The 26,932-nt window shown below is 48.8% G+C and overlaps 1 protein-coding gene across 7 annotated transcripts in view; it reads right to left on the bottom strand.

The window, feature by feature from the left end:
* The window catches only part of KDM2B (lysine demethylase 2B), a 92,824-nt gene that overhangs the window by 12,760 nt on the left and 53,132 nt on the right, over nucleotides 1-26,932 (bottom strand). For 6 of the 7 annotated variants that reach the window (XM_084820128.1, XM_084820129.1, XM_084820132.1 and 3 more), the window contains 5 exons: nucleotides 23,343-23,469; nucleotides 20,654-21,105; nucleotides 15,132-15,218; nucleotides 3,817-4,041; nucleotides 1,316-1,459 (listed from right to left, as the gene is read on the bottom strand). In XM_084820128.1, the coding sequence (XP_084676254.1) occupies nucleotides 1,316-1,459; nucleotides 3,817-4,041; nucleotides 15,132-15,218; nucleotides 20,654-21,105; nucleotides 23,343-23,469 (1,035 nt within the window). Of the gene's footprint in view, nucleotides 1-1,315; nucleotides 1,460-3,816; nucleotides 4,042-15,131; nucleotides 15,219-20,653; nucleotides 21,106-23,342; nucleotides 23,470-25,977; nucleotides 26,386-26,932 lie in introns of those variants that run through there. The other variant, XM_084820134.1, reaches the window with a different exon arrangement.

Genomic DNA, 26,932 nt, shown 5'->3' with positions numbered 1-26,932 from the left:
GTTCTGTTCTACATCGGCCTGTGTTTCTGGGTTTGTTCTGGTTAGAAGCTGTAACGGTCAATGGTTATAGTTCTAGATCTAAAACCCTAATGTGGAAAAAAAAAAACCTATACATTATCCCTCCACTGTTACCAGACGCAATGGAATAGCATGTGGGTTATCCCACCATCTTTCAAATGAACAAAAAATAAGATGTTCATTAACAGAAATTATTTACAAAAGTTAATAAAATGTCACCCTTCAAATAATAAGTTGAGATTGCTGAAGGGTTCTTAAATTAAATATGGTTGGTTAACATTTCTAAACTGAGTGTTTCCCAGCTAAATAAAATCTTGATACCTCTTCTTGCAGATCAGATTTCCCTAAGCTTAACCCAGAAACAGGAACAGGTTTAGGAATTTCCCTAAACTTTCTTACAAGTAAGAACAGATGCTGTACACCAGTCTTCCTCTGCCTCCAGTTCTTCCTGCTTCTTCTGGCTTCTAGGGTGATTCAGATGTTCCAGGGACTACTTGCTGATGTTCCTTCTGGTCAGACATTAAGTAGGAACCTAAAATATCTTATGTATATCTTCGTTTGCTCATAAAATTATCATATTTGGTATATTAAATTTAAAAGTTTGGTTTAGTTTATTCAGACAGTAACTACATTCATTGAGTTTACTTTTAAAAGTTTTTAAGTACAATAATAATTTTATGAGCAAACCAAATAAGAACATAAAGGCTGCTTTACATTCCTCAGGCAGCCCTCCAGATGTTTTGGACTACAGTGCCCAGCATTCCTGACCACTGGCCATGCTGCCTGAGGCTGATGGGAGCTGAAGTCCAAAATACCTGGAAGGCACCAGGGTGGGGAAGGCTGTCTTACAGCAACAAAGTGACTTTAGATCTGTAGGGAGTGCTAAAAAACAAAAGAAAAAAGGTATTGCCTATTCCCCCCCCATTTGTTTTTTTCATCCTCACCCTAGAAAAAAGCCGATCCCCCCCCTCCCCCCCTATGGCTTCAAAATTTCCGGAAATTTTGCCTCTCTATGCAGCCATCAAAGAACCATGGGCCGATCCTGCTGTCATCCATAGCCACTGGGCTGCAGTTAGCTTGGCAGGTCGTCAGCTGGTTGGGCTGCGGTGGAGTGGGCCTGACGGCTGGGCCGAAGGACAGCAGAAGAGAAGAAAGGGACGGCCAAACCCACTAAGCACCTTGTGGAGAGCTCCAAATCTCTAAAATGAGAGGCAAGGCATATTTTGCCCTGACCTCTGACCCAGACTCCCAGTCCCACACTCACAAAGGGTCTCCCTCACTTCCCTCCAGCCCTTACCTTAAGGCATCCAGGGTGTATGATTTCGTTGCAGATGGAACATTCCATGAGCATGAGATTAAATTTGCCGCCCTCCTCTTCCACCGTGTCTTCCTTGCCTGCTTCCCCACACACCAGGCACACAGCCGTGTGGGGTAGCACTGGCTAAACACACGTAAGGGCAGAAAGGAAGGGGGTCAGGAAACGAGGAGCAGTGTATCAGCACAGACATGCCCCCCCCCCCACACTCTCTGCCCTTTGTGGCTGGCTCCTGTAGACGCCTGCACAGCCCCCACCACACGTGGGGGTGGGAGGTCCCAAGGTGGTCTGGATGGACCTTTGGTCCCATCCACCAGCCAAGGCAGTTCATGCGGACTTGTTTTGAACCCACCGGCCCCACCCTCATCCCAATGGAGAGGCCGCAGGTAAGCCAGTCGATGCCTTGGCTTCAACCACGGGTCATCACAAAACACACCGGCTCGGACGGAAAGAAAGGTGGCCCGTGTACTGAGGCATCGTCATAAAATGGTGGCTACACAGAGAAACAGGGCCGGACAAATTTGGGCTGGCCTTGGCGGCCAACCAAATATCTGTCGTTGCTGCAACCGCCCTCCCCCAAGGGTGGGGTGGGGGGGTGTCCTTGTCCCTGAACTCAAGCTGTGCCTCTGAGATGCAAGGAGAGGGGAAATCTCTTGCTTGGAGCTGGGAAGGAGGATGCAGTTCAACATGGAAACAAGCCCAGCTCAGAGCTGGAAGGAGTGGGGCAGACGCTCACTTTGGCCTTGCACCCTTCCAGCCCCGGGAGCAAGCACGCGGCAGCGAGGCAAGCCACACGCCTCTGCCTGTAGCGTGGAGCCAAAAGCACGTCCCCTTCCTCTGTGTCTGACCAGCAATCAGAGCTCCTCAAAAGTGGGCTGTTCCAGAAAACCTTGGTTAGAATTGCGGTGTTCTGATGGGCAGTGGAGGCCGATGGCTCCAATGTCAGTGGGGTAGTGAATCCGCTCCGGGTTTCAGTCGGAACTCTAAAGGAGCTGTCCAAGCTGCTTCTGCACCTTGAAGAGCTCCTTTAGAGTTCTGACTGGTTCTGACCAAAACCCAGAGCAGATTCACCGCCCCACTGACATTGGAGCTGCCAATGCCCATGGCTTCTGCAGCCTAAACCAAAACGGAGCCCTGCTTTACATGCCCCCCACCTCACCTCTGCTCCCATCAAGGCTCTAGACTTTGAGAGAGCCTTCCCCAACCAGGTGCCCACCAGGCTGGCCATGCTGGCTGGGAATTATGGGAGCTGCAGTCCAATGCATCTGGAGAGCACCGGGTGGGGGAAGGCTGCCTCAAGAGCAGAGATCAGGCCATCTGTCCATAAGAGACCATTCGCGTCCCAGGTGTGGTTTCAACCAGGGAAGCAGAAGGGCGTTTTCACACATAGCTCAGTCAGCCTATGGCGCTCATTGGCGGGTTCTCCTTTGCTGGGGGTTTTCCAGCAGCACCTGGATGGCCATCTGTCAGGAATGCTGTTGCTGCACCCTGCAGTGCAGAGCCTGCATCGAGCGGCGGGGACTAGATGATCTCTGAGGTCCCTTCCAACTCTGTGATTTGATAATTCTACGATAAGTGACTTTTTGAAACCATAAATGGTCAGACTGATTTGTGTCATATTTGGGAAGAAGATTCCAACAAATGTTTGGAAACTGCCACCAGTTCAGAACACCGTGGCTGGATTATGACTGGTCCTGGCTGTGATGATCACGTTGTGCTTCCATTTAAAGCGTTTACAAGAGCTAGATGATTTTAGCTTATAAGCACAAAATCTAACGGAGACCATGGGTTATAATTCATGGCATTACCCGATTAAAGAAATCCGAGCCAACAAACCAAATGGAGTTTCAATCCGGCCAGGGGACCAGTCCAAGAGCAAGGTATAAATCTCTTAAATAATCCACAGAACAAAAAAGGAGGCTTTCTTTGTGTTTAGATCAGGGGAGGGCAACCACTTTTGGTCCATGGGCTGGATTACACCCCCTCATCTCCCACCGAGACAAAGCTGGTGGGCCAGATAATGTCAAGGGGGGTCACGGCCGGCCTGGGGAATGCTGGGAGTTGCAGTCCAAAACATCTGGAGGGCACCAGGCTGAGGAAGTCTGCTGTACAGTGACAGATTCAAGCCCAAAATGTGCAGAATGGGGGGAAAGCTTCCAGAGGGAGGGAGGAAGCGAGGGATTAAGTTCCAGGTTACACCAACTTCATCTACTCGACAGAGAGGCACCAATGATGTGGTGTCAGAGCAGTTGCAAGCAACCAGACATGCTTATCCTGGAAAGCTGCTGCCTATCAGAGGAGGCTGGATCTAAATGGGCCAAAGGGCCACTCAGCAGAAGAGCAGTTCATGTCACGTGTACTAACTTGCCTCCTAGATTTGCTGCTCCTGGCCTAAGAGCACCAATATTTGCGAACATTTCCCTGGCTGGTCACCTGGAGGTGATTCTCTCTCACCACCCAAGACGACCAGGCACGAGGCTTACCGCAATGCATTGTCTCATAATGCACGACTGCTTCATCCTGCCAGGCCCGCCAAATTTCTTCATGTCCTTGCAGAAATGACACTCGCCGCACTCGGTGCGCAGGCAGGCCTCGCACTTGCGGCATCGCGTCCTCCTCCGGCGCGCTCCTGCTGTCGTCCGATTCGCAGCAAGCTTCACAGCAGAGGTGGGTCCCAATTTCCCTTTGGGTCTCCCGACTGCCCGGTTCTGGGAAAGACAAGCAACAGCATAACATGGTTAAATTCTTAACTGGTCCTAGGAAACTGCCAATACTGAAGAACAGGCAAACCACCAGAATATCATTAATACTTAGTATTTATACAACACTGAGTGTTGAAAGCAATTCCCTTAAATTACCTTCCTGTAATTCTTACAACGTTGTACTTCTACTATTCTAACTATTACCCTATTTGGCAAATAGAAGAGCTGAGGCCGAGAGGAACTGGCTTGCTTAAGGCCAGGAAGCAGTGTGAAGGACCTTTGGGAAGCTGCTGCAGCCCTCAAATCCTGGCAGGGCCCACCTGTGATGCCTACCATAGGCCCCACTGAAAGAAAAAATGGCACTCCAATCAGCACCTGGGCCGCCATTTTAATTTCCCACAATGCCCCAGCATGATGCTACACTGGGGGCCTTGTGGGAAATCAAGATGGCTGCTCCCTGCCACTGACCAGCAGTGCTGCTGCTGCCATTACCATGGTAATCAACCTTAGAGCCAAGCCTGTGAAGGGTTTCCATGGTCAGGGAACCCTTCCACCCAGACCCCTGCACATCTGCCACAGAGGGCCTAAGCCTTGCAGAGGATACCAGGGGGCATTTATGCGGGGCGCTCAGTGCATTTGCTATGTATGTTCAGGCCTCACCATCGGCCAGCCTGCTTGAACAGAGAGTGTGACCTAGAACATCCCAAACACTCCCGTGTGACTGCATACCGCAGGTGAGGACCAACAGGGCTGGGCCAGTGGTCACTCAGGGATGCTTGTCCCACGCAACTGTCATTCTCATCTGCCGTGCTTGTCATTCTCACTGAGGAGCACACCCAGCCCAACACATTTCAGGAGAAAAACAGCCCTGCGGAAAAACAAAAAAGGAGGAACAACTCTCGGCTAAGGACACGAGAGAATGAAAAAAACCAGCAGAAAGGAGAAAGCCAATACTCCTGAACAAAGAGAAAGAGAGAATGGGTTTGCTTGGACCCAATGGTAAGCCAGGGTTCCCCTGGAACCCTGGTTTATTGTACCCCCACTTGGTTCCTCCTGCAAGCAGAGGCAGCTAAACAAACCGTGGACCTTCCATCCGTGGCATATCCTCACATGCGAACCCGGAACTCTGGCTTGTCTCTCCCCAGACAAGCTGAAGTCGTAAGCCAATGACAAAGCGTGGCTCTTACCTCGGGAGAGACACGCCAGAGTTCCCAGTTCGCACATAGCGGCAAACAAGCCACAGAGGGAAGGCCTGTGGCTTGCTTAGCCACCCTCGCTTGCAGAGGGAGCCAAGTGGGAGCGATCGGGCAAGCCGAGCTTCCTGCTGGTGCTGATACAGAGGCGCTCCCTCCCACCTCTTGCGACATGCACCCTTGACAAGGCCAAGCCCTTGAGGGGAGGGGGGCGAGTGCCAGCTCCCCGGCTAGAACTCGGGCACATTCTCATCTCCCCCTCACTGCCTAATGTGGCGACTGCAGAGAGCCCACAAAGCAGCAGTCCAGGGTTCCCTGTGAAGCCACCCACACAAAACACGGGAGGTGCAATATAGCAATAGGGTAAAAACACCCAAGAGGAAAACGGTAGCCTAACTCCTGGTAGAGTCCTGATCAGCGAAGACCAGCACCAGAAATGTTCCTTGGATGCATCCCACAGAGACACGCAGAGCAGAAAAATGCCTGTTCTCAACTGAGCCTGTTTCGGCAGCAGCTTTCGTCACAATTGTTCATAATGACGGACTGATGCCAAGCACAGAGACGCCTCTCCGTGAGACCAGATTCAGCAGCAGGTTTTAATTCCTACCTTAGGGGCTGTGCCTCTCAGTCGACTAGGAGCTAGGCCTGCTGTCTGACCTAGAAGGCTTGCACCTCAGTTCAAGACATGGGCTAGCTGCAGCTGGTCAACAGTGAGGAAGATACTCTCTGAATATGTTCGAAAGCTCAAATTCCTACATTTCATGCTGCAAGACAGTGAAAACACTTCTGCTCAAGCCACATGAGGATTCCCCTCCAAGCGGGTAGGATAAAAGGTGCTGCAGGAACACACGCAGACCTGGTTCACACATAACATTAACCCATGGTTTGTTGCCCTACCCAGGGTTTGTCTAGCAGGTGATCGAACAAACCATGGTTTGTTTCCTCGATCTCTAGGTTTTTTGTTTCCTTCCTCCTTCACCTGCTCCCTCCCTATATCCTAAATGTCTTTGCAGCACTGTAGTACTGGCACGCAGAGCAGCTGGTATTGTTTTACTGCCCTTGCCAGCCATGTCTGTAGCCTGACAAAACAACTTTTGGTTCTGGGTTCACACATAATAACTCATGGTTTAAACAACAACCATGGTTTCATTGTTCTGCTTAACAAACCATGGTTTGTTACCACAGTTGGGTTTGCACAACATGACCATCCAGAATTCAACAACTATGGGTTAGCGTTATGTGTGAGCCAGGTCAACATGTTGGTGTTCAAAGAGGTTTCATTTCACATAAATGTCCAAGTCTTGTGGCACCTTCAAGACTAATAACATTATTTTAGCACAAGCTTTCATGGACACTGTCTGCTTCTTCAGATGAACTCCATGTGACCCATCCGATGCAGTGGGCTATAATGTTTAAGGTGTCACAAGAGTCTTTGGAGATCCATGAGAAATGGAAGGACAACACAGATTTATTGCACCCTTCCTTAAAAGAGCTCAGAGCAGTGTAGGTTGTTTCCCTTGCCATTGCCATGTGGTTAGGCCAATAAGAGTCTGACCAGCCCAAGCTCCCAGTGCTTGGCTGAGTGAGGATTCGAACCTGGATCTCCCTGGTCTCGTCCAACACTCTAGCAAGTACATCAGGCCAGCCAATAACAAACATTGGGGGTCAGACTACAGTTCTAAACACCTGTACTATGAAGAAAGCCCCACTGAACACAGAGGGACATACTTCTGAGTCAACACAGGCAGAACAGTACTCCAAGGGCCTGACACAAAATGAGCCGTGAAAGTAAAGTTGTCTCCAGTTTCATGTTCCTCTTTCAGGGGAATCACCAGGCCAGTGTTTTAGAACTGCTCGTCATCTCTGCCACAGAAGCTAAATAGTTACCACAGTCCATTAGCTGAGGGGAACAGAATCTGGGTTAAAGGCTCTAGGGGACGAGGGGGAGAAAATGTTGAAAAGGTACATGCAGCTGAATTAGAGCCCTTCAGAGGACCTCTTCACACATTATACAATGGCCAACCTGGTTGATGACTAGAAGGGGCCTTGATATGGAGCCGCAGCAGAGTAGAGGGGGAAAACCTGGGGAGCCGGTACTAGCCAGCACAGATTAGCTTTCCCCAACCTGGTACCCTCAAGATGTGTTGGGCTGCAATTCCCATCATTCCATGCTCTCTGGGAATGATGGGAGTTGCAGTCCAACACATCTTGCGGGCACCAGGTTGGGGAAGGCTGGTTCAGACAATACTGAACCAGATGGGCCAATGAGAAGGCAGATCAGTACGTTTAGAACTTATTTATTGATTTGATTTGTACCCCACCTTTCTGCCCCGCCCCACATGGCACTCCAAGCGGCTTACAATCCCAAATAAAACTTGATTAAAATAATAAACCAAATGCATTAAAACACAGTTAAAAAAATGCAATAACAGAATAAAAACAGCATCTAACCCAGGAGATCTGTGTACAGACCAAAGGCCTACTTGAACCAAAATGTCTTTGCCTGCCAGCAGAAGGACAGCAGAGAGGGAGTGAGCTTAGCTTCCCTTGTCAGGGAGCTTCACAGCCTGGGAGCCGCCACCAAGAAGGCCCTCTTTCACATTGCCACCAAACACGCCTCTGAAGGTGGCGGTCTCCAAAGAAGGGCCTCTCCTGAACATCTTTAGAGCCGGGCAGGCACGTATGGGAGACGGGGATAGTTGGGGTAGCCAGTCCCAAGCGGCAGAAAGTTTTCTGGGTCCCAAGCTGTATAGGGCTTTCTAGGTCATAACCAGCACTTTTGAATTTTGTCCGGAAACAGACCAGTGACGCTGCTGTAACATGAGAGTCACGTGCTCCCTGCAACTGGCCCAGTCAACAGTCTGGCTGCAACATTCTGGACCAGCTGCAGTTACTGAATAGTTTTTGAAGGCAGCCACACATAGAGCATGTCACAGTAGTCCAAATGGGAAGAAACTAAGGTATGCATGATCGTGGCCAGATCAGACAGCTCTAGGAACAGGGAATGGAAGAACACATTCCTATTCTTTATGCACAAGTGCCCATGATATGAGTGTTTGCAAGTCCAGGTTTGTCTCCACTGGTCATTCACACTTCCGGGTATAGATCTGAAAATGTTACGTGTGAATCAACTGTATTCTGAAGTTACGGCTCACTCGGTTCGCCAGCCAACCATTTTATTGCATCCATGAAAAGGCATCACAGCCAAGCCAATCATACAGTGGATTAACTGAAACATCAAACAAATTTAATCAGTGTGTTAAGTCTTGGGGAGAGCAATCCTATGTCCCCTAGACAGTGTCTTGGGGAGACAGGATTTTTCAGTTTCCCAGCTCCAAGCTCACAGACAGCGCTATGAGCTCGGGGCTGGGAAACCGCACTCCCCTCCCACTGGCATGGGGAGAACTGCAGAGACAGCTGCTCCTCTGTGTTCATAGCGTGGAGAGGGCAAAAATGGGGCATCCCTGTGGGTGGTGAGGGTACCGTGGAAGCTGTTTTAGACAGCTTCCTATGCTGTCTCCACCCCTGTTCCTGCCCCCTCCCGAAAGCCGCGCTTGGACGCCATAATTGGGCGCCAAAGGCAAACTGCAGGGCAGCTGGAGTGCTTCAGTGGCCCTGCATTGGATAGGCAGGCACCTCTGACTTCAGAGGAGACCAACTATCGCACTAGGATTGCACCCTAGGTTATCTGTCCCAAGACTGTTGTTTCTGACCATTTTTAGTCTCTTAATGAATCTATTACACCCTTCCACAAATAAACATCTGAAGCAACAGTTTCACAATTTATTTTCTATTAAAAGGAAGTTATAAAAACACACACCAAAGGATCTTAAAAAACAGAAAGAAAGGACATGGGGTAAGCTTTTGCTGCTAAATTAAGGTCAGCCAACTCATTTCTTTTGGGGCTCTTTAAAAAAAAAGCCACATAACTTCATAAAATATTTAAAGAATCATATTTTTAAATCATTCTGGGAGAAGAAAGTCTGCTCTTCAACATACTGAAACTGTAAACATCCATACAGATGGCCTGATATTTGATGTTCTTAAAAAACACACAATGGCATCATTCACTTCCATTTTGAGCCTGCAATCAATACTTAAACCTGCCCGCGGACTATGACTTTTGCTGGAGGCCTGGAACTGGGCTACAAGCAACAGGGTCATCTTGGTGATGGCTCCTCATCTCTGGGACTCCCTCCCCGCACTGATTCACCTGGCACCTACTGTGATGGCATTTATGTGCCAAGTAAAGCCTTACTGTTCACACCTGAATATTTGGTGGGTTATTTAAGTGACTGATTACAATCTTTCCGCAGCTATTTTAGTTTGTTGTTCTAGTTTGTTTTCGTATTGTTGGTATTTTACGTTTACTGATTAACTGAAGTGTGGTCAGCTGCCTCCAAAACTGTTAATAGGCAAGGTATATAAACACAGAGTAATTAGTTACTCTGCTGCATACAACAGCAAGTCCTGTGGCAACTTAAAGGATAAGAGGTGTACTGTGCTGTGAGCTTTTGTGGGCTGGAGTACATATTACGCAGGTCTCCTTGGAAGCAAATCCTGCTGCCCTCAGTGGGCCTTAGCCTCCCAGAGAGGATTACAACCTTAAAACATGTATAGGATCAGGCTGTAAATCTGTGCATGTTTACTTCAAAGTAAATGGGCTGCAATCCTTACTTTGGAGTAAGGCTCCTTGGAATCACAGGGTCTTGCTTCTGGGTAAACACAACTAGGAACAGGCAGTAAGTCCCACTGTGTTCAATACGCCATGGTCCCAGCTAAGCATGCCTAGGATTGCAGGCTTCTAGCGTGATCCTAGACATGTTTATTCAGCAGTAAATTCTACTGTGTTCAATGAGCCTTGCTCTCAGGATTGCACCCTTAATATGATGCATAGTAGGGCAGCCTTCCCCAACCTGGTCTCCTCTGGATGATTTGGACTACAACTCCCAGCACAACTGAACACTGGCCATGCTGACCGGGGCTGATGGGAGCTCAAGTCTAAAACAGTTGGCAGGCACCAGGTTGGGGAAAGCTGCAGCAGAGCCTGCAGCCTGTAGTCCACAAAAGTGTATATGCCACAAAAAGGTTTCTTATCCCTTAGAATGCCATGTACTGGGGGGGGGGGTGTCATTAAACAGAGCAAGCTCAGCACCTTGAGACAGAATTAGCCCCAAAGTTGGGAGAAAACCCCATGATGAAACCACTGAGATGGATCCACCCACTTTCTCCCCACAGGCTGCCTTCATGTCTGTAGAACAGTCCCTTGGATCAATCCCCTCCCCGTCCCCATATCAATTAAAAGACACCACTGATCTGCAAAAGGGTTGCACAAAGTGTCCATTACAAAGCAGCAAAAACGATGGGGGGGGGATTACATCTTTCTTTTAAATTTCCTCTTAAAAAGCAAAGCGTGCATTATGACGTTCAGGAGAGCTTGGCCTTGGAACACAAAAGCCCTTTCCCCTTCCTGCTTCTTTTGCTGCAGCGAGACCCCCGTCCCCATTTGGATTATTGGGGGGGGGGAGGCGGGCGGGCGGGCGATGATCCTTGGATCTCACACTGTCTCGCGTCCCCCCCAGCCCGATCACATCTTGCATTCTTGTACCCCCCACCCTCTTCCTGGGCTGGGGGAGGGGAGGACCCCGCCCTCCGGCTGCAAACTTTCCCTTTAAAAGCCCGCCCGCCCCTGCCCCCAAGCCGCCCCGGCGCCAGACCTGCTCCTGCTCCGAGTCGTAGTCCTCCTCGTCCGGGCTCGCAGACATAGCCATGGCTCACGGCGGGCCCAGGCCGGGACAGGCTGACATGGCTGGGGGCGCCGCGGCAACTCGCTCTCCGCCTTTTACAACACACACACACAGGAGGAGCCTCATGCATATGCATGAGCCAGGACCAGGAAGGGGCGGGCCTCGGCGGGCCGGGCCCAATGGCCAGCCGGCGCGCGGGCCGAACAAAGGCGGCCCCGCCATTGGCTGCCGGGGGAGGGGGTGAGACGAGAGGGAAGGTAGCGGAAGGGAAGGGGTTAATGCGCGAGCTGGCTGGGCGGGGGCCTCGCCCGGCAACCCCGCTCTGCGCCAGTCTGCCCGGAAGGGCAGCATCTGCGCCAGGCCGTTCTCTGCCTCAGCCTGCCGCCCCCGCAAGGGCAATACCTGCATTAGGGCCGGCCAGAACGCCACAGAACTGTGAGCAAGCGTGGAGACGGGGGCTGGATACTGCTATTATTAAGCATCATCATCACCAAATTAGGGCGCAACCCCGCGCATGTTTAGACGGAACAAAAGTCCTGCAACTCCCAGCATTCCCCAGCCAGCCTTGCGCGCTGGGGAATGCTGGAAGTTGTAGGACTTTTGTTCCGTCTAAACATGCGTCCAAACCAAAGAACAGCCTTGCTGGATCAGACCCAAGGTCCACCCCAACCAGCGTTCTGCTCACACAGTGGCCAACAGGCACGGGATTGTGCAGATATAATAATGAGTATAATTACAGTAATACACTTTATTACTAGTTGTTGTTACATTACAGAAATCAGAAGGCGATGGCCACACGGTGTGACACAAGCGGGAAGGGTATGAGAACCTTTTTTTCAAAGGTGCAATTAAGAGCGTAAGAACAGCCCTGCGCTGGATTGAGCCAAAGGCCTCTCTAGTCCAGCATTTTGTTCGCACAGTGGCCAGATACCTGTGTGAAGCCCATCAGCAGGGCATGAGTGCAACAACACCCTGCTGCTTATGTTCCCCACCAGCTGGTACTGAAGGGAGTACTGCCTCCAATGCCGGAGGGAACAGATGGCCATCACAGCCAGGAGCCACGGATGGCCTCATCCTCCATGAATTGGTCTCAACCCCTTTTAAAGCCATCGAAGTTGGCGGCCATCGCTACGTGTCGTGGATGCAAAATCCACAGTTTGACTATGCATTGTGTGAAGGAGATTAATTTTATATCCCACATTTAAAGGTGCAAGCCTGCTAACAATTCAAGATAAAAACAGCTGTTAAACAAAAAATGACTATCAGAAACAGAAGGAAGACACAGGTCCCTTGAGATACCATTGTGGCATCTTCCATTGTTAAGCTATTTTCAGTATTAAATGCCATGAGAGGAGTGAAAGTTCAGGGCTCAATTTGTGCCAGACCTCAACCTGGAACACACAAAAAACAGGTGAAAGTGCCCCTGAGAAAGTGCAGAGTGCATTTCCCTCACCATGAGTCCTCATAGATCAATGAATAGGGGGATGAGCCTCCAGATCAGAGGGTGGTGTTTCCAAGTTGACTTCACTGTGAGGACTTCATATTATGCATGGTAAGAAATTAAAGATGTGTGCCAACAGGCCACATCATGTTTTAGAGAGAACAACCGAATAAGATTGCTCCCTGCCTTTGACGTGCTTACAATCTACATCCACAGCACTTCAAAGGCATTCATTTACTTCATAATCCTTGCAACTGCTTGGTAAAATAGGCCAGTATTATTTGCCCTGCTGACTTACAGATATATTGTGTTTGTGGGCTCAGAAAAGAGCAGCTTTTCAGAAGCCACTTAGTAAAGTTTGTGGCTGGGGTGAGATTTGAACCAGCAACTTCCTGACACAAAGATCACATGTTTGGCCTCTGTGCTACCCAACCAGTTCCCAACTGAGCAGACTACTGTGCAAGCATATGGCCACATTCACACACTGCCTCCTCTGCTTAACGAACCTTTTAATCAGTACGACTTCTGCTACGGGAGAAGCAGCAGCAAGAGCCAGTCCATCTCCTTAAAGATGAAGGGCCACCCCACCTCCTGAAGAGATTATCAATATCCCGAACAATATCTGGCTCTCAGAGCTGCCTCCACAGCCTCCTCCAGCTTTTTCAATCTGTAACATAGGAAATAGCTAAGTCTTCTCTAGGAAGCAACTCTCTGTGGCAGCTGCTTGCAGCTTACCAATGGAGAGTGATCAATGAGTGGGTGCAAGGGATTATGGGAAAACTGGAGCACACAGCCCCATAGGACTTCTTCTGACTTGATCCTCTTTGTGGGGATTGTAATACTGTACATTAAAATGTGTGCATGAACAGTACAGAATTCAAGAGTGTGGCTGGAGGACATACATTGCAGCTCCCTTGCTGAAGCTAAGCAGGTCTGGATGGAAGACTGTCTGAGAACTCTAGTGTATACTGCCTTGAGAATGTGGGATTTATCTAAAATAATAAAAGAACATGTGTGACTGTTTGTGCCATGGCTCCAAGGTCTTGAAACTTAGACACCTGAAACTTGGCGTGCATACTAAGGAGACCCTAGGAGTGTGCACTTCAGGGTTATTTGGTTGTTAAAACATGTGAATTAATTTAAAATAATTTAAATGTGTGTGTGTGTTTGAAGCCTGAAGTAACATCTTCAGTCACTAGGTGGCAGGCTTCCCTAACCAGCGCATAGCTTGCAGTCCATACAGTTTGATGCCAGGGGAGATTAGTGGGCCAAGAGACAGAGTTATATACCTTCCCCCTGCTTCAAGGTACAGGATTTATGTTTTATTGTTAGCAGGTCACCAATTGGATCCAATTTGGAAGAAACACAAGCCAATGTTTAATGGCCAGGAAGCCACTGAATTATTTATCACTTGCACTGTCAAATGATTCCTCCCCCCACCCTTGCCCACCACAGCAGCTCAATATCAGAATGAATTACTTAGGGCACAATCCTATACGCATTTAAATGTGGAAAAGTCCTACTTTCCCACATTTAAATGTGCATAGGATTATGCCCTTAAAGGTTCAATTCAGACATCATGCCAAACTCTCACAGTTTGTGCTAACCGTGGTGTAGAACCCAAACTGAGGTTTAAGCGTCTATGCTTATAAAATATGGAACCATGGTTTCTGGGCCTGCTCTCCTTTTTTTCCCTTTCAATCTTCTACCTGCTCAGTACTCTAGTATCTGGGTGTAAAGGCTTCTGGAGGAGAGCAACAGCTGTTAATGACGGTTTGTCCATCAGACATCATGCTAAACCATAGTTAGAACAACTCTGCATGCATTGCAAGCCCACTTCATACCATGAAGTTTCCGATTCCTGCTTGCCAACCGATTGCACACGAGGGTTTGTCAATTCAGATATTACACCAAAGACTGTTACGCTTCCTTAACCACAGCTTGGCTCTTCCTTTGAAATCAGGCCTGCTTGACTTTTGCTTTTTCCACTCATTTGACTTCTTATTTATTCATTTAAATATATATATGTACTGTTCCTCCTTCTCCACCACTCATATGGAACTCAGAGTGGCACACAACAAAAATAAAAACATACAACTCACAATAAAATGACAGCAGTGATCAAGCAGTGAATCTGCTCTAGGATTCAGTCAGAACTCTGCACCTTGGAGAGCTCCTTTAGAGTTCTGACTGAATCCTGGAGCGGATTCGCTGCCCCACTGACATTGGAGCCACCAGCCTCCACTGGTGTGGTGGTTTCTTGGCTTTTGAGCCGTTTCTCCCCCATTCTAAAAAGCAGAGATGCCTCTCCAGAGGCTGAGTGACTGGCAGGAAGAGCTCTACGCTAAAATATGCTAGTTTTGGAATCTTGGCCCTGCCCCCTTTGCCTATGGCCCCACCCACCACCGGAACGTGGCCCCTGAGAGCTTCTCCAACAATAACAGGCTAGATGGACAAATCATCTGACCAGGTATAAGGGCAGCTTCCTACATAAAACAAGAACAACTCTTTGACCTTTGCTGTGGAATGGGCTTCTTGATACCAACCTACCTCCTGTCTTCAGCTACCTGTAAATGCTTCAGGCTGGAAACTGATGCCAGATAAGATCCAGCAATCCTGCCTAACTCAGAGGAGGCTCCTCCCAAGAACTCTCCAGAAGCAACAAGGCTGGGAGGGGAAAAGGCACTAAGGATGAGTTTGGTGCCAAAGTCCTACCTTTGCATTTTTCTTAGGCCAGGATACCACAGGGACCCCAGAAATGGCGAGATTCTGGTCATCATCTGCGTGTTCCTTCAGGATGTTCTGTTTGGAAAGGAAAACAGGCTAATTAACCAGAGGGCTAGGGGTTTTTTTTTTGTAATACAGGAAAGAGCAAAAACTGGGCACACCGTCACTTGTTGAAGGGAAGGGAAGCTGTAAGTGTTCTCCTCAGCTTTCAGATGTGGAAAGAAGGATGCCTGCCTGCCATTCTTTTTGCAGGGCTCAACTCACTCTTCCTGTTTTGCAGTTGAGATCATCCATTTTTCATAAATGGCACAACAAATGCGTTTCGAAAACTTAAGAAGCATTTCTCTTTTAGGTTGGCGGAACAGCCATTTTTATCCCATGGCAAAACAAATCTGGCTACCTACTTTTAAATAGTCTGGACTGGTAAGTTTCGTTTTCTGCCGTTCTGTTAAACAGGCTATCTCAAAGACTGCCTGACAGCCATCTTTATCATAAAGAAACACAGCATTGGGATGACTTCCCATGATCTCTCCCACACTTACATTTAAAAACAAAACAAAACAAAACATTAAATTAAGTTTGAAAAATCAATTAATTACTTATGATTCCCAAAAGGGACTGGCATCAAAATTATGTAATATGCTTTCAGAATGAAAAGAGCAGGACACAAGAGATAAAGGCAAGATGGGGGAAGATGTTTAACATCAATAAATCAGATAAACAATGGAGGGATATATGTGTGTGAGGTCCAAAGCAGCAAGGGGAATTTATGGATGTAGCAGCAAGGGAAAATGTATATAAAAACATATATTTGTGATATTTAACCCCTCATAGACTGCAGAAAATGTATAAATTGCCTAATGCTGGAGATGCAGTCAGGATTCTGCAGATTTCAGACATGTATGGTGGGCCTACAAATATATAAACAGTTTCTGGATTAATCTAATTAGGAGCATAGAAAAACATACAGGGTATAATTTGCCTTTAGATCCAATGCTTTTATTATTAGGGAAGACATATGGTAGCAACTAAGAACGAGCAGATGATTGTAAATATGTTTGTTTCAGCTCAGATTCTAATAGCAAAAAACTGGAAAAAAACAAGAAGTACTATCTCTAAGGGAATGGGAACGCTGGGAGTTGTAGGATTTTTTTTTACTGTCTAAACATGCATAGGATTGCACCCTTAATGTTTCTTGAGTCTTTCAATGTTGGGAAGAGAGACTCTAGCAAGTCCTGTGTCGGGTCTTGAACCCTAGTCCAGGACGAAACCACTGCAATTAGATAAGGCCCAATTAATGCCGTATAAAAATCCCTATGCTGTCTGTCATGTGAATGTTGGCATCTGGGTCCTCAGCCACAGTTGGATTTAGACCCCAGATCTTCTGAAAGCTGGGGGGTTTGCCTTGCTGCTCCCCTCCCTGCCTGAGCAGTCCCTGCCCTTTCCTTACAGTAGACTTTGGCAAGCCTACCCATGCAAGAAATACCAGGTGGTGGAGTCCTAAGGTAGTACAATGGACGATACCATTTCAGGCTACAGGGGGTGGTGGAGACATTTTTTATAGCTCCCTTGCAATTAAAAAAAAAAAGGTATTTTGCCATAGAAAACTGGCACAGAGGGCGCACACTGGCCTAGAACCATTCTCCCTGATGCATGTGTTTTCTGCTTGCAGGGACGATGTAGGATAGCACTCAGCAATGGCATCCTTCCCAAGTGCAGCCTGGTGGCTGTAGCTCAGCAGCAGAGCCCCTGCTTTGCATGCAGGAGGTCCCAGGTTCGATATCTGGCATCTCCAAGGAGGTCTGGGAAAGACTCTGGCCTGAACCCCTGGGGAGCTGCAGCTGGTCAAAGTAGACAATGCTGAGCAAGATGGGCCAAGGGTCTGACTCAGTGTAAAGCAGCTACCTGTGTTCTGCTCTGCCACCTCGTTCCGGGGCATGTAGAGACCAGGGCTTTGAGCAGCAGCACAGCGCCATGTGTGTTCTTCGTCCCGACCCTGCTCATTTCCACTACACTTCTTTGGCCGACTGAGCTTCTCTGGCTCCTTGGCCTTGCTAGAGGTGCTACCCGTTTCCCTCTTCACGTCTGCCTCACCGACCTGGACTGCTTTCTAGGAACTGACCCCAACCTCCCTCTCAGGTTTGTAGAAACTATTTCCATTACAAGCACTTACAAAAATTGCAGATCTTAAAAGGCATTTCCTCCTATCTGCAAGGCATGGAGACTGCATCTTCTGAGAAGATGCCTGCTAAGGTACTTCCTGTGTCACCTGAAAGCGAAGTCTGCCTTTTCCTTTAGATGGATTGTTTTTCTCTGGTGTAAGTTTATGAAGAGTTAACCAATTAATTGACTAAAATGCATAAAATTAATTGGCTAAGATTTCCTTAATCAGAAGAGGGCCCCCAACTTCCTATAGCGCATGACAATTTTTCCACCTCTAATTTCTATTTTTTAAAAATAGTATCTTTAGTAACATGGAATGCAATCCTATACCCACATACCTGGGTGCAAGCCCCACTGAACTCACTGACTGGGTTCACACAACATGACAACACACTCTCAAGGTTGAGTATGGGTTCTCATTGAACTGTGGGTTGTTATTAAACCATGGGTTGTTCGTATTGTGCAAACCCAGCCATGCTAACAAACTATGGTGTGTTAACCATAAAAAATCCACAGTTCACAACCCAACATCAAACCAGGGGTTTGCTTCATGGGTTGTTTGTGGTTAACAAGCCATGGTTTGTCTGTGCGGCTGGGTTCACACAACAACCTACAGTTCAGCAACCTATGATTAAATGACAATCCATACTCAGCCTTGACATCCCACCTTCACCTCTTACAATGCAATGAACTGAGGACCTAACAATGCTAACAACATTGTTAGGTCCTCCAATATTCGAACAGGTGGTATATAAGCACAACTGGAGAATGGATACATACATGGATATTTGGTCTGCTTTTGTTGAAGTTTATGTATAATCCACTCTTTTAGGAAGTTGTAGCCAATTGAAATTGATACTTTTAATGCATGTAGTTATAGATGGTATATGTGTATATATTTTCATTTCTTTTTTATGATCTGTTTGTTTTGTTGAAATGTATAATTAAAAAAATTAATATCAAACCGACACTCAACCTTGAGCATGGATTGTCATGTTGAGTGTACCCAGCCACTGCATAGGTATGTATGTGCTAATAGGAGACCAGGGAAGGAATGAAAGTGGCTTATACTAACACTAAAAGTACACCATTATAATTCTACCCCCACACGTCCAATCTTTACAGAAATTCTCTGGGGAAAACAGGACATGGGCAATTAAACAAGTCAGAGATGCTTTTTCTGTTCAGGAGAGCTAGTTTCCACTGAAGCAGATGGGCCAAGTTGTACATGCAGTGTACATTTTCTAGCTTTCAGCGTACATGGCCGGTGTCAAGGCAAGCACAACTTAGTCAGCTTCATGCAACGCCACCTCCCCCGCCACTAATCAAGTGGGAAAATCCCTTTGACAGGAAGTTGTTCGTTTTCCTGAGTAGCACAAAGTACCCTCCCGCCATTTCCTACATGTACCACAAGCTCTTTAATCAAACTGAAAGTGTTTCAACAATGAGGCTGCGCCTCATTATGTTCCTTATGGCTAAATTTAAGCACTTGGGTGGGGTGGAAGATTGCAGTACAGTCCCGTGAGAGGGCTGTACCACACTCGGGGGGGGGGAATGGCTCATTTGGCATTGCCCCCTCCCCTAGTCAAAACCGCTGCACATGTGAACAGCTAAGGCACCACAGGGAGAGAGTTCTCTTGTCCCAAGGTGGCCTTGTGGGCTAATGTAACACCTTCAGAATGCCACCTCCGGGTGCTTCCAGGGGAGTCTTTCATTGTGTACTTGCCCTGCCCCATTCACAGACTTTTATGGGGGATCCAGACAATGCTGTCTTCCATTTGTACCCTCCTATGTTCTCCCCTCCATGTCTTCTGTCTATTTTCTTTCCATAAAAAAACACTGTGAAAGAGGAAAAGACTAAATAGTTGCAGAACATCTCTAGATTATAGAGACTGCTTCGGGATTTTGTTTTATTTAGCGGTATATAAACATCACAAACGAAATAAAAAAATAGACTGGTAGTAGCGGAACCAGCCAGCCATCTGGAAACACCGCCTCTCTTTATCTTCCTCTCTCCTCAATCCCTCCTCAAAATTCACCTGTTTTGTTACGCTTTTGGCCCAACCCTTTCATTCCCATACTCTGCTGAAACTAAACCAAAACTGAGCTGAATGTATCTCCTTCCTGTTTGCCCGCACTTACATCTCCCTCCCCTTCCCTCTGTCACTTCCCTTGTGTGGAATCTTAGATTGTAAACGCCTTGGGGCAAGGACCCTTCTTCTTTTTGTTACTCTGTAAAGTTCCAGGCATACTTACAGCGATATACGGCCCACATTGGCCAAGTATATAGAAGCCTGCCTATCCCCAACACTGAAGATTTCCATGTGTATGGAGATTCTGATGCGTGGGAACTTTCAAAGAAGCCACAACCCACAAGATCCTAGGGTTCACTCTTCCCAGGGCCCTCTTGCCTGTAACACCTTCCACAAACACCTACGTGGGACCACACTTAAAAAAGTGTCTTAAAAAAGCTGAAAAAGCCGTGGCCTTAAAAAAGCTAAAGTCCAAGTTTGGTGTAGAATTTGCCAAGCTGTGTACCTGGAGAGGAATGCAGCTATCTGCGACTTCTAGCCAAAGGGCTCTAACGGTACCACTAGAGGAAAAGAGTCCCAGAAGGTTGTCTCCCCAGAGATTTCCCTTCTCCTTGTCATTCAGTTTATTTCAAATAAGCAAACTCTTCATGTGCTCTGGTTTTGGTCTATGCATGAGAGGGAGATGAAAGAGGGAGCTGAAATATGGGCACCTCTTGTACCCTTATAGCTGAACTGCTTTGTCTGTATGTTAGCAAATCAGGGCCCACTCCACTCCTTCCCAGTTGACCTCTGTCCAGCACAAAGAGATGGACTGAGCAGAGGAGAACTCTATGATATATTTTGCGACTCCACAGAACACCATCCTCCTTGTGGGGGACTATTGCTTCTGAATGTAAACGTCAATAATGGTCCAGCCCTGTTCTTCTGTCTGCCAGAGACAAAGTAGTTCTCTCTCAATAAAGCTGAACAGAGGGCAACTCTGACTGTGATATGTCACATGACTATGCTGAACATGATCCACCTCTGTGTGGGGCTTCTCCACAAAGCATGTATGAGCAGGTGGAGAGTACAGAAATCAGGCCCTCTCCAGAACAGTCTACCCTAACCTCATGGCCCCCAGATGATTTGGACTTCAACTCCCACCATCCCTAACCAGAATGGCCAATGGTCAAGAATGCTGGAAGTTGTAGTATAAAACATCTGAAGGGCACCAGGCTGGGGAAGGCTGGTCCAGAACAGCTGCTAACGCCAAGCTGTCTGAACAGACTCGGCCATAACATACCTTATCATTAGAAAAGCAGGCCGTCTACGCACCTTCATATCCTCCAGCAGAGTCTGAGGATCCTCGATGCCTTCGGGGATACATTTCTTATTCTCTGGAAGAGATTCAAGTTTTTCAACAAGGGCTTTCAAACCCTTCAGTTCAAACTCCGTCAGGTGAGTCCATTTGGCTGAAACCTCTGTGGCTGGCGACCCTGTGGGTGTTTTGGGATAGTCTGCCGAGGCTGACTTCACACTTTCATCTGACTCATTGGATAAAGTCCTTTTGAGGAACCGGGGGGCTGCGGATTTCTGCTTCTTCCCCAAGATCTCCTTCCCTTCTGAATGTGTGCTGTTGGGAGAAGAGGATCCGTCGGCCAAGGCCTTGGGGATTTTTTCCAGGTTATCGTCCTTCTCCTCCTGGATGTGAGCGTCACACAATTCTTCATCCATGTCTACCCAGGAATCCGAAGAAAAGCTGTCTAAGCTGCGCTTCCTTGTCGTATCTGGAAGAGAGGAGAAAAAAGATTTTCTAAGAACCTTTTTGCATGCCTGCAAAAGATGCTGGTCCTTGGCAGCCCAAGTTCAGAGCAGAGGGAAGCCCCTACATGTGGACTGCCCGTTCCTAACGCAGTTAGATTAGCCTTACATCGGAAGCTACCTTACACCGAGTCAAAGCCTTGGCCCATCTAGCCCAGTATTCAGGACACTGACTGGCAACAATGGCTCTCCAGGGGTTCAGGCAGACGTTTTCCCAGCCCTACCTGGAAGTGCTAGGGGTCGAACCTGGGACCTTTGCTTGCAAAGCAGGGGCTCTTCTATGGAGCTACAGCCTTTTCCCATCTCTACAGCCTTCTCCCTGACACGCTGTTTTTCTGTGTGCCCAGAGGGCCTTTTCTTTTTAATCGGACAGCATTCAACTACGCAGCTCCCCTTACACTTAGCAGTGGTGGTATGTACAGGGTGGATAAATGAGCCACTTGGCTGCCCCACTGAGTGCTGACAGGCAGAAGGTATGTGCCATAGCGGAGGATGCCACTAGATGGCAGTGGAGGCAGAGGGTGGTGCCACTGCTGCTGAAGAGAGGCGAGCAGCACCACGCATAGGGCGATGCCCTCCGCAATCGACACCTCTGCGAGCTTTTTTCCTGGCATGGTGCACGCAGCTCGCAGACCCAGCCTGCATCTGTCAGGGGATATAGCTTGGCGGCTGCACCTGCTTGTGTGAAGAAGGTCCTGGACTCCATTCCTGATATTTAGGATTTCAAGGAGCAGGTGATAGGAAAGGGGGCTGTCTGTGCCCCTGGAGAGCTGCTGTCCTGTCCCATCGTGGCTCAAGGCTTACAGGGGAAGCTGACTGCAGCTGAGGCACCTACGGGCTGGGCAAGGTCACATCTGGTAAAGCAGGGTCACATCTGGTAAGGCACAGTCACGGGCAGTTTGTCAGATCCCTGGGCAAAGTACTCAGGAAGGGAGCATGCTGGAGCGTTCTCACCCAACCTAAGGGAGAGCTGTTGTTGGGAGAGCTGCAGCTCTCCCAACCTAAGGGAGAGCTGGGCTTCTGCAGGCTGGCCCAATCTGATCCGGCCATGGGCCCTGCCCACTCTGAAGCCCCACCTGTACCCTTAAAAGGCCACTGCTCGATTTTGCAGCTGCTGGCTCCTACAGTGGGTATGACAGCTGCACCAGATGCGTGTCTTCCAAGTCAGGGGAGACTGGCAATGCAGCATCTTCCAGCCTTGGAGGTCCAGGAGCAGGGAACAACAGCTCCCTGAGAGGCACCTCCTCCCCACCCGTATCTTCTTTTTGAGCTTGAGTGGGGAGGGTGCCGAGGCCAGACAACGTGTTAACTGCTATCAGTCTGAATAAATACTAGGCTAGAAGCAGCCTTTGCCAACCTGGCGCCCACCGGATGTGTTGGACTTCAACTCCCAGCATACCCCGCCAGCCATGCTGGCTAGGGCATTCTGGGAGTTGTAATCCAACACATCCGGAGGGCACCAGGTTGGCAAAGGCTGGGCTAGATGGACCAATAGCCTGAGCTGCTGTACAGCAGCTTCCTATGTGCTACAGCAGTGGCGCCTTCCAGTAATGGCCACCCACCCCAAGCAGCCAAGTCAGGCACTCCGTATTCTTCCATATACTACCACTGCCCCCCCCCGCCCCCCAATGAAGCCTGACATGGTACAGACTGTTAAAAGCTCTACCGCTTTATGCTGCTGCGTGTAGAAACCAGCTATATGTTACACCAATTAAGCATATGAAGCTGGGCAAATTACCTAATCTATTCCAAGCACTGAAAAATGCATTCCTTTTGTGCAGAATTTTGCTGGGTGCACGCAAGCACTTGGATGACACCCAAGCCCCACTGATACCCTACGCCAAAGGCATCCACCAAATCCTGGCATCTTCGGGAGAATTCAAAGCTTGAAGAACCCTCCCCTCCTCCACCCCCAACATAACAATAATAACAGGTTAAAGCTGAATGTGTGTTCTGCTTGGCCACAGAAAACCTTGAGAAATACAATTTCACAGGAAAGCCTGATGCTCCAGTTAAGACGCCTGAGCTTCAGCTGCACTCCTGGCCCTCTAGGGAATGACGAAATCATTCATTATAATCTTCACAGTTCTCCGATTTTAAAATTTATGACCCATTTGTGCAGGAGGCAAAAGACCAAAGGGGCCATTTCATCTCCCTCACCAGCTGCCCATCCTGAACGGGCGCTGCAAAAGAATTCACTCACCAATTATCATTGATTCTTTCAGGTACTCTTTGCTGAGATGGGAGCGCTGGGTCACGCAAAACACGTATCTCTCCAGAACATACCAACACATCTCATAGTAGAAAGGGTAACGGAACTTGGCCTGCACCTGAAAGCAAGAGGGGAAAGCGTGGGTCCATTTGGGAGGCAGGGAAGTTTGCTGTGCCGCGTGCTGGTTCTCATCTTACCCAGGGCACAAATGCCTGAGCGGGAGCGGGAGGAGGGGAAGGCAGGGTGGGAGCCGAGGGAGAAGGATGCCTTCAGCATACACAATGAGCAGCCCTGCCGCCTTCCACGAGCACAGCGTTCTGAGGTTCACCAATTTTGCACCTTCCTGGGAGGGGGGGGTTGCAGTGAGGTGGGGATGAAAGGGGAGGGCTGGATTCTTGAGACAGATTCTCCCCACCCGGAAATACACCTCCAATTCAGTAAGTGTCTCAACCGGTCATGTAAATATAGGAGCCGTCACATACAGATGTTATTCTCCTGGGAATTCAAGTTAAAAAAGGAAACACGGACAGTGTTAATGAGGTAACCTAGGAGAGCCTTCCTCAGCCTGGTGCCCTCCAGATGTGTTGGACTACAATGCCCAACTGGCTGGGGATACTGGGACTTGTAGTCCAATACATCTGGAGGGCGCCAGGCTGGGGATGGCTGACCTAGGAGTCCATCCCATTTCCTGCACGGCCACCCCGCTTCCCCCAACGAGGACAAAACTAAGACGTCAGACAGTACTTCTTCGCATGCCGCATGACTGAGGCACATAATTTGCTATCGCAGGATGCCATGATGGCCGCCGTCTCAGGCGGCTTTAAAAGAAGATCAGACAAATGTATAGAGGGGAGGAAGAGGAGAGGTCTATCAACTGTTACTAGCCACGACAGCTAAACGAGTATTCAGAAAGGCATATAGCTTCGAGTGTCAGGCGCTGGGGACAACAAGGTGGAAGGGGCTGTCGCCATCGTGTCCACCTCGTGGGCTTCCTGGAGACACCTGGGGGGAAGGCAGTACAATGCTGGGCGAGGTGGTCCTCAGGTCTGGCCCAGTTCTTTTATATAAAATGCAGGGCTGCCATCAAAAGTGGGGCCCTTTGCGATGCCTCCCCCGCACCCCCCCCGCAGCACGTGTTATGCCAAGTTGTGACATCATTACGTGGCATGTGTCCTCCCCCGCCCCTCGACCCCGGCCAGCAAAGCAGACATGCATGTTGAGAGGGGCTGAGTAGGCACAGAGGAAGGACAATAGATTATGGAGTTCCGTTTTTGGCAGACGCCCCACGTTCCTTAGTATGTGTATTTCCACCCTAACTAGAAAAGACACAAGCAAAGCTCAAGTACTGCCATTAGAAAGGGTTTTACTTACTATTGTTATCGCTATTATTATTATTACTGTGCGAGGTATATTCCTGCTCTCTCGTCATTCTCCTCATTGTTCCTACTGAGGCCAGATCAAGGGGTTAACTTGCGTTAAAGGTTTCTTCCCACGAACTCACCACTAGGAGGACTGTGGGGTTTGGACCCTGGCCCACTCATGGGGCGCAGCCCCCTCTCAGCCTCCACTCTCCCATCTGTAACACAAGAACTCTCACCCCTGGCACCACAGGGTTGTCGCGAGGAAGAGACGGATGCGCGTCCTCATGCAGGCATTCTTCTCCCCTCACCGGGGAGAGGCAGAACGCACACAGCCAGGCTCCTCTCTTAGGCTGCACCTGATCTGCTGGGGTTCTCTGCGCAACGTCCAGACGGTAGCACTATCAGCGGAGAGGGCCCTCTCCTGGTCTGCAGGGCCCTGGCAAGTGCCTGACCTTGCCAGCTGCTGGAGCAGGCCCTGCAGCTAGCACAGTATGGCTTACTTTGACTGTTGAGGGCTCCCCAGGGTCTGTCCTATCACCGGCACCCGATCTTTCTAGCAGGAGATGCCATGGGCTGAACCGTGGACATTCTGCATGCAAACGCTTTGCTCCGCCACTGTGCTGCCATTCTGCCTCATGCACAGAGAGGCCCTGGGAAGAGAGGCTGACCATCCCTGCAATATCGGCAACTCTTACGCTAGCCGTTCCAACCTTTTTAGCCGACTCGCAAATCCTTCTAGGGTTTTAATTACATATCAAATTGCACATTACAATGGTCAAGACACAAGGGAAATCAGCCATGCTAAAAGAGGGATGTTCATAAAAGGAACTCAAATTATTTATTTTTCTTTCTTTTTTTAATGTTTTCTTTTTTTCTTTTCTTTTCTAAGAGAGCACTGCAGGAAACAAAATTTGCAAAAAAATTGACTTACAAACGGGAAGCCGCCTGTTCCACCCCTCGGCCTTCAAAAGGTTTTCAGCCACATGCCTGGGGAATATTAAAGACATCATTTGCTCAACATTTTGCTGACAGGATTTTGAGCGTCACCAAATTTAGCTGCTTACCAATGTTTTTTTGTGTTTTTGTTTTTAAAGAAAAATAATAATAAAAAATTCAAATGAGCAAGACAAGGCAGTCAAAGGCATGCAGTGCTCCCGGGGCATGGAGGATCAATCTTGAATCATCAATTTGAGTTCCTTATGGCCTCGCTAGCTGGGCTTTATCCCACAGCCAATTCCCTCCATGCCTCTAATTCAGTATCTTACTGAAATCTCGCCCTGTGCTCTGGTAACCTTCAGATGCAGGAGACGGACAGCGCATGCTGTGAACAAAAGGAAAGGGGCTGTGTCAGCAAGGAACCGGTTGCTGGGGGGGGGGAGGCTGGTGCATTCATGCCCCTCTAGGGGGCTTCCTGGGACCCCTGACTGGCCATTGACAGAAACACGTGTCTGCACTAGAGGGGCTCTCGGTGTGATCCATCCAGGTAGTTGTGTTCTTATCAAGCAGGGGTGCGGAACCTCTTTCAGCTCGAGGGCCAAATTCCATTTCACAGAGGCTGTCGGGGGCCGCATTCCAGTGGTGGGTGGAGCCAAAGGCAAAAGGGGCAGGACCAAATACCCCCCCCAATCAGTATATTTTAGCTTAAAGTTCTTAGTGCCAGTAGCCAAGCCTTAGGAGAGGCATTTCAACCTCTTAGAATGGTGGTGGCGGCGGCAGCAGCTGGGGGGACAGCACAAAATCCAGGAATCCACCAATTGGTGGTTGGGGGAAAGGGGGCATGGCCTTCTGGAGGGCTGGCTGTAGCCCACAGGCCTGAGGTTCAGCACCTCTGTTTTACAGGGTGAGAGAAATGCATGGAGCATAGGTCTACCAGGACTGAGCCACAGCGGCGATATGGGACCTCCATGTTCAAAGGCAGTATACCACTGAGCAGCGCTTGGTGAGTGACAACAGTGGAATGGGGCTGTCGGCCCTCGCATCTTGTTTGGGGGCATCCTGGGGGCTTCTGGTTGGCTGCTGTGGGAAGCAGGATGCTGGAACAGATGGACTTTGGGTCTGATCTAGCAGGGCTGCTCTCCTTATGTACTCGTAAAGTACGCCCCTTAGGGACTATTCTAGTATTTTTTGGTAGTGTGATTTATTGCCCAATCCTAATCAGGTTCACTTGGAAGTAATTTCCAGTGTGTTCAATGGGACTTCCTCCCAGGTACGTGTGCACAG

Source organism: Heloderma suspectum, chromosome 13 (genome assembly GCF_057233095.1).
Source record: "Heloderma suspectum isolate Gila_16-S chromosome 13, 16-S_ref, whole genome shotgun sequence".
Taxonomy (NCBI): Eukaryota; Metazoa; Chordata; class Lepidosauria; order Squamata; family Helodermatidae; genus Heloderma; species Heloderma suspectum.
The sequence above is the reverse complement of the archived record's forward strand: the minus strand, read 5'-3'. Positions and strand labels throughout refer to the sequence as shown.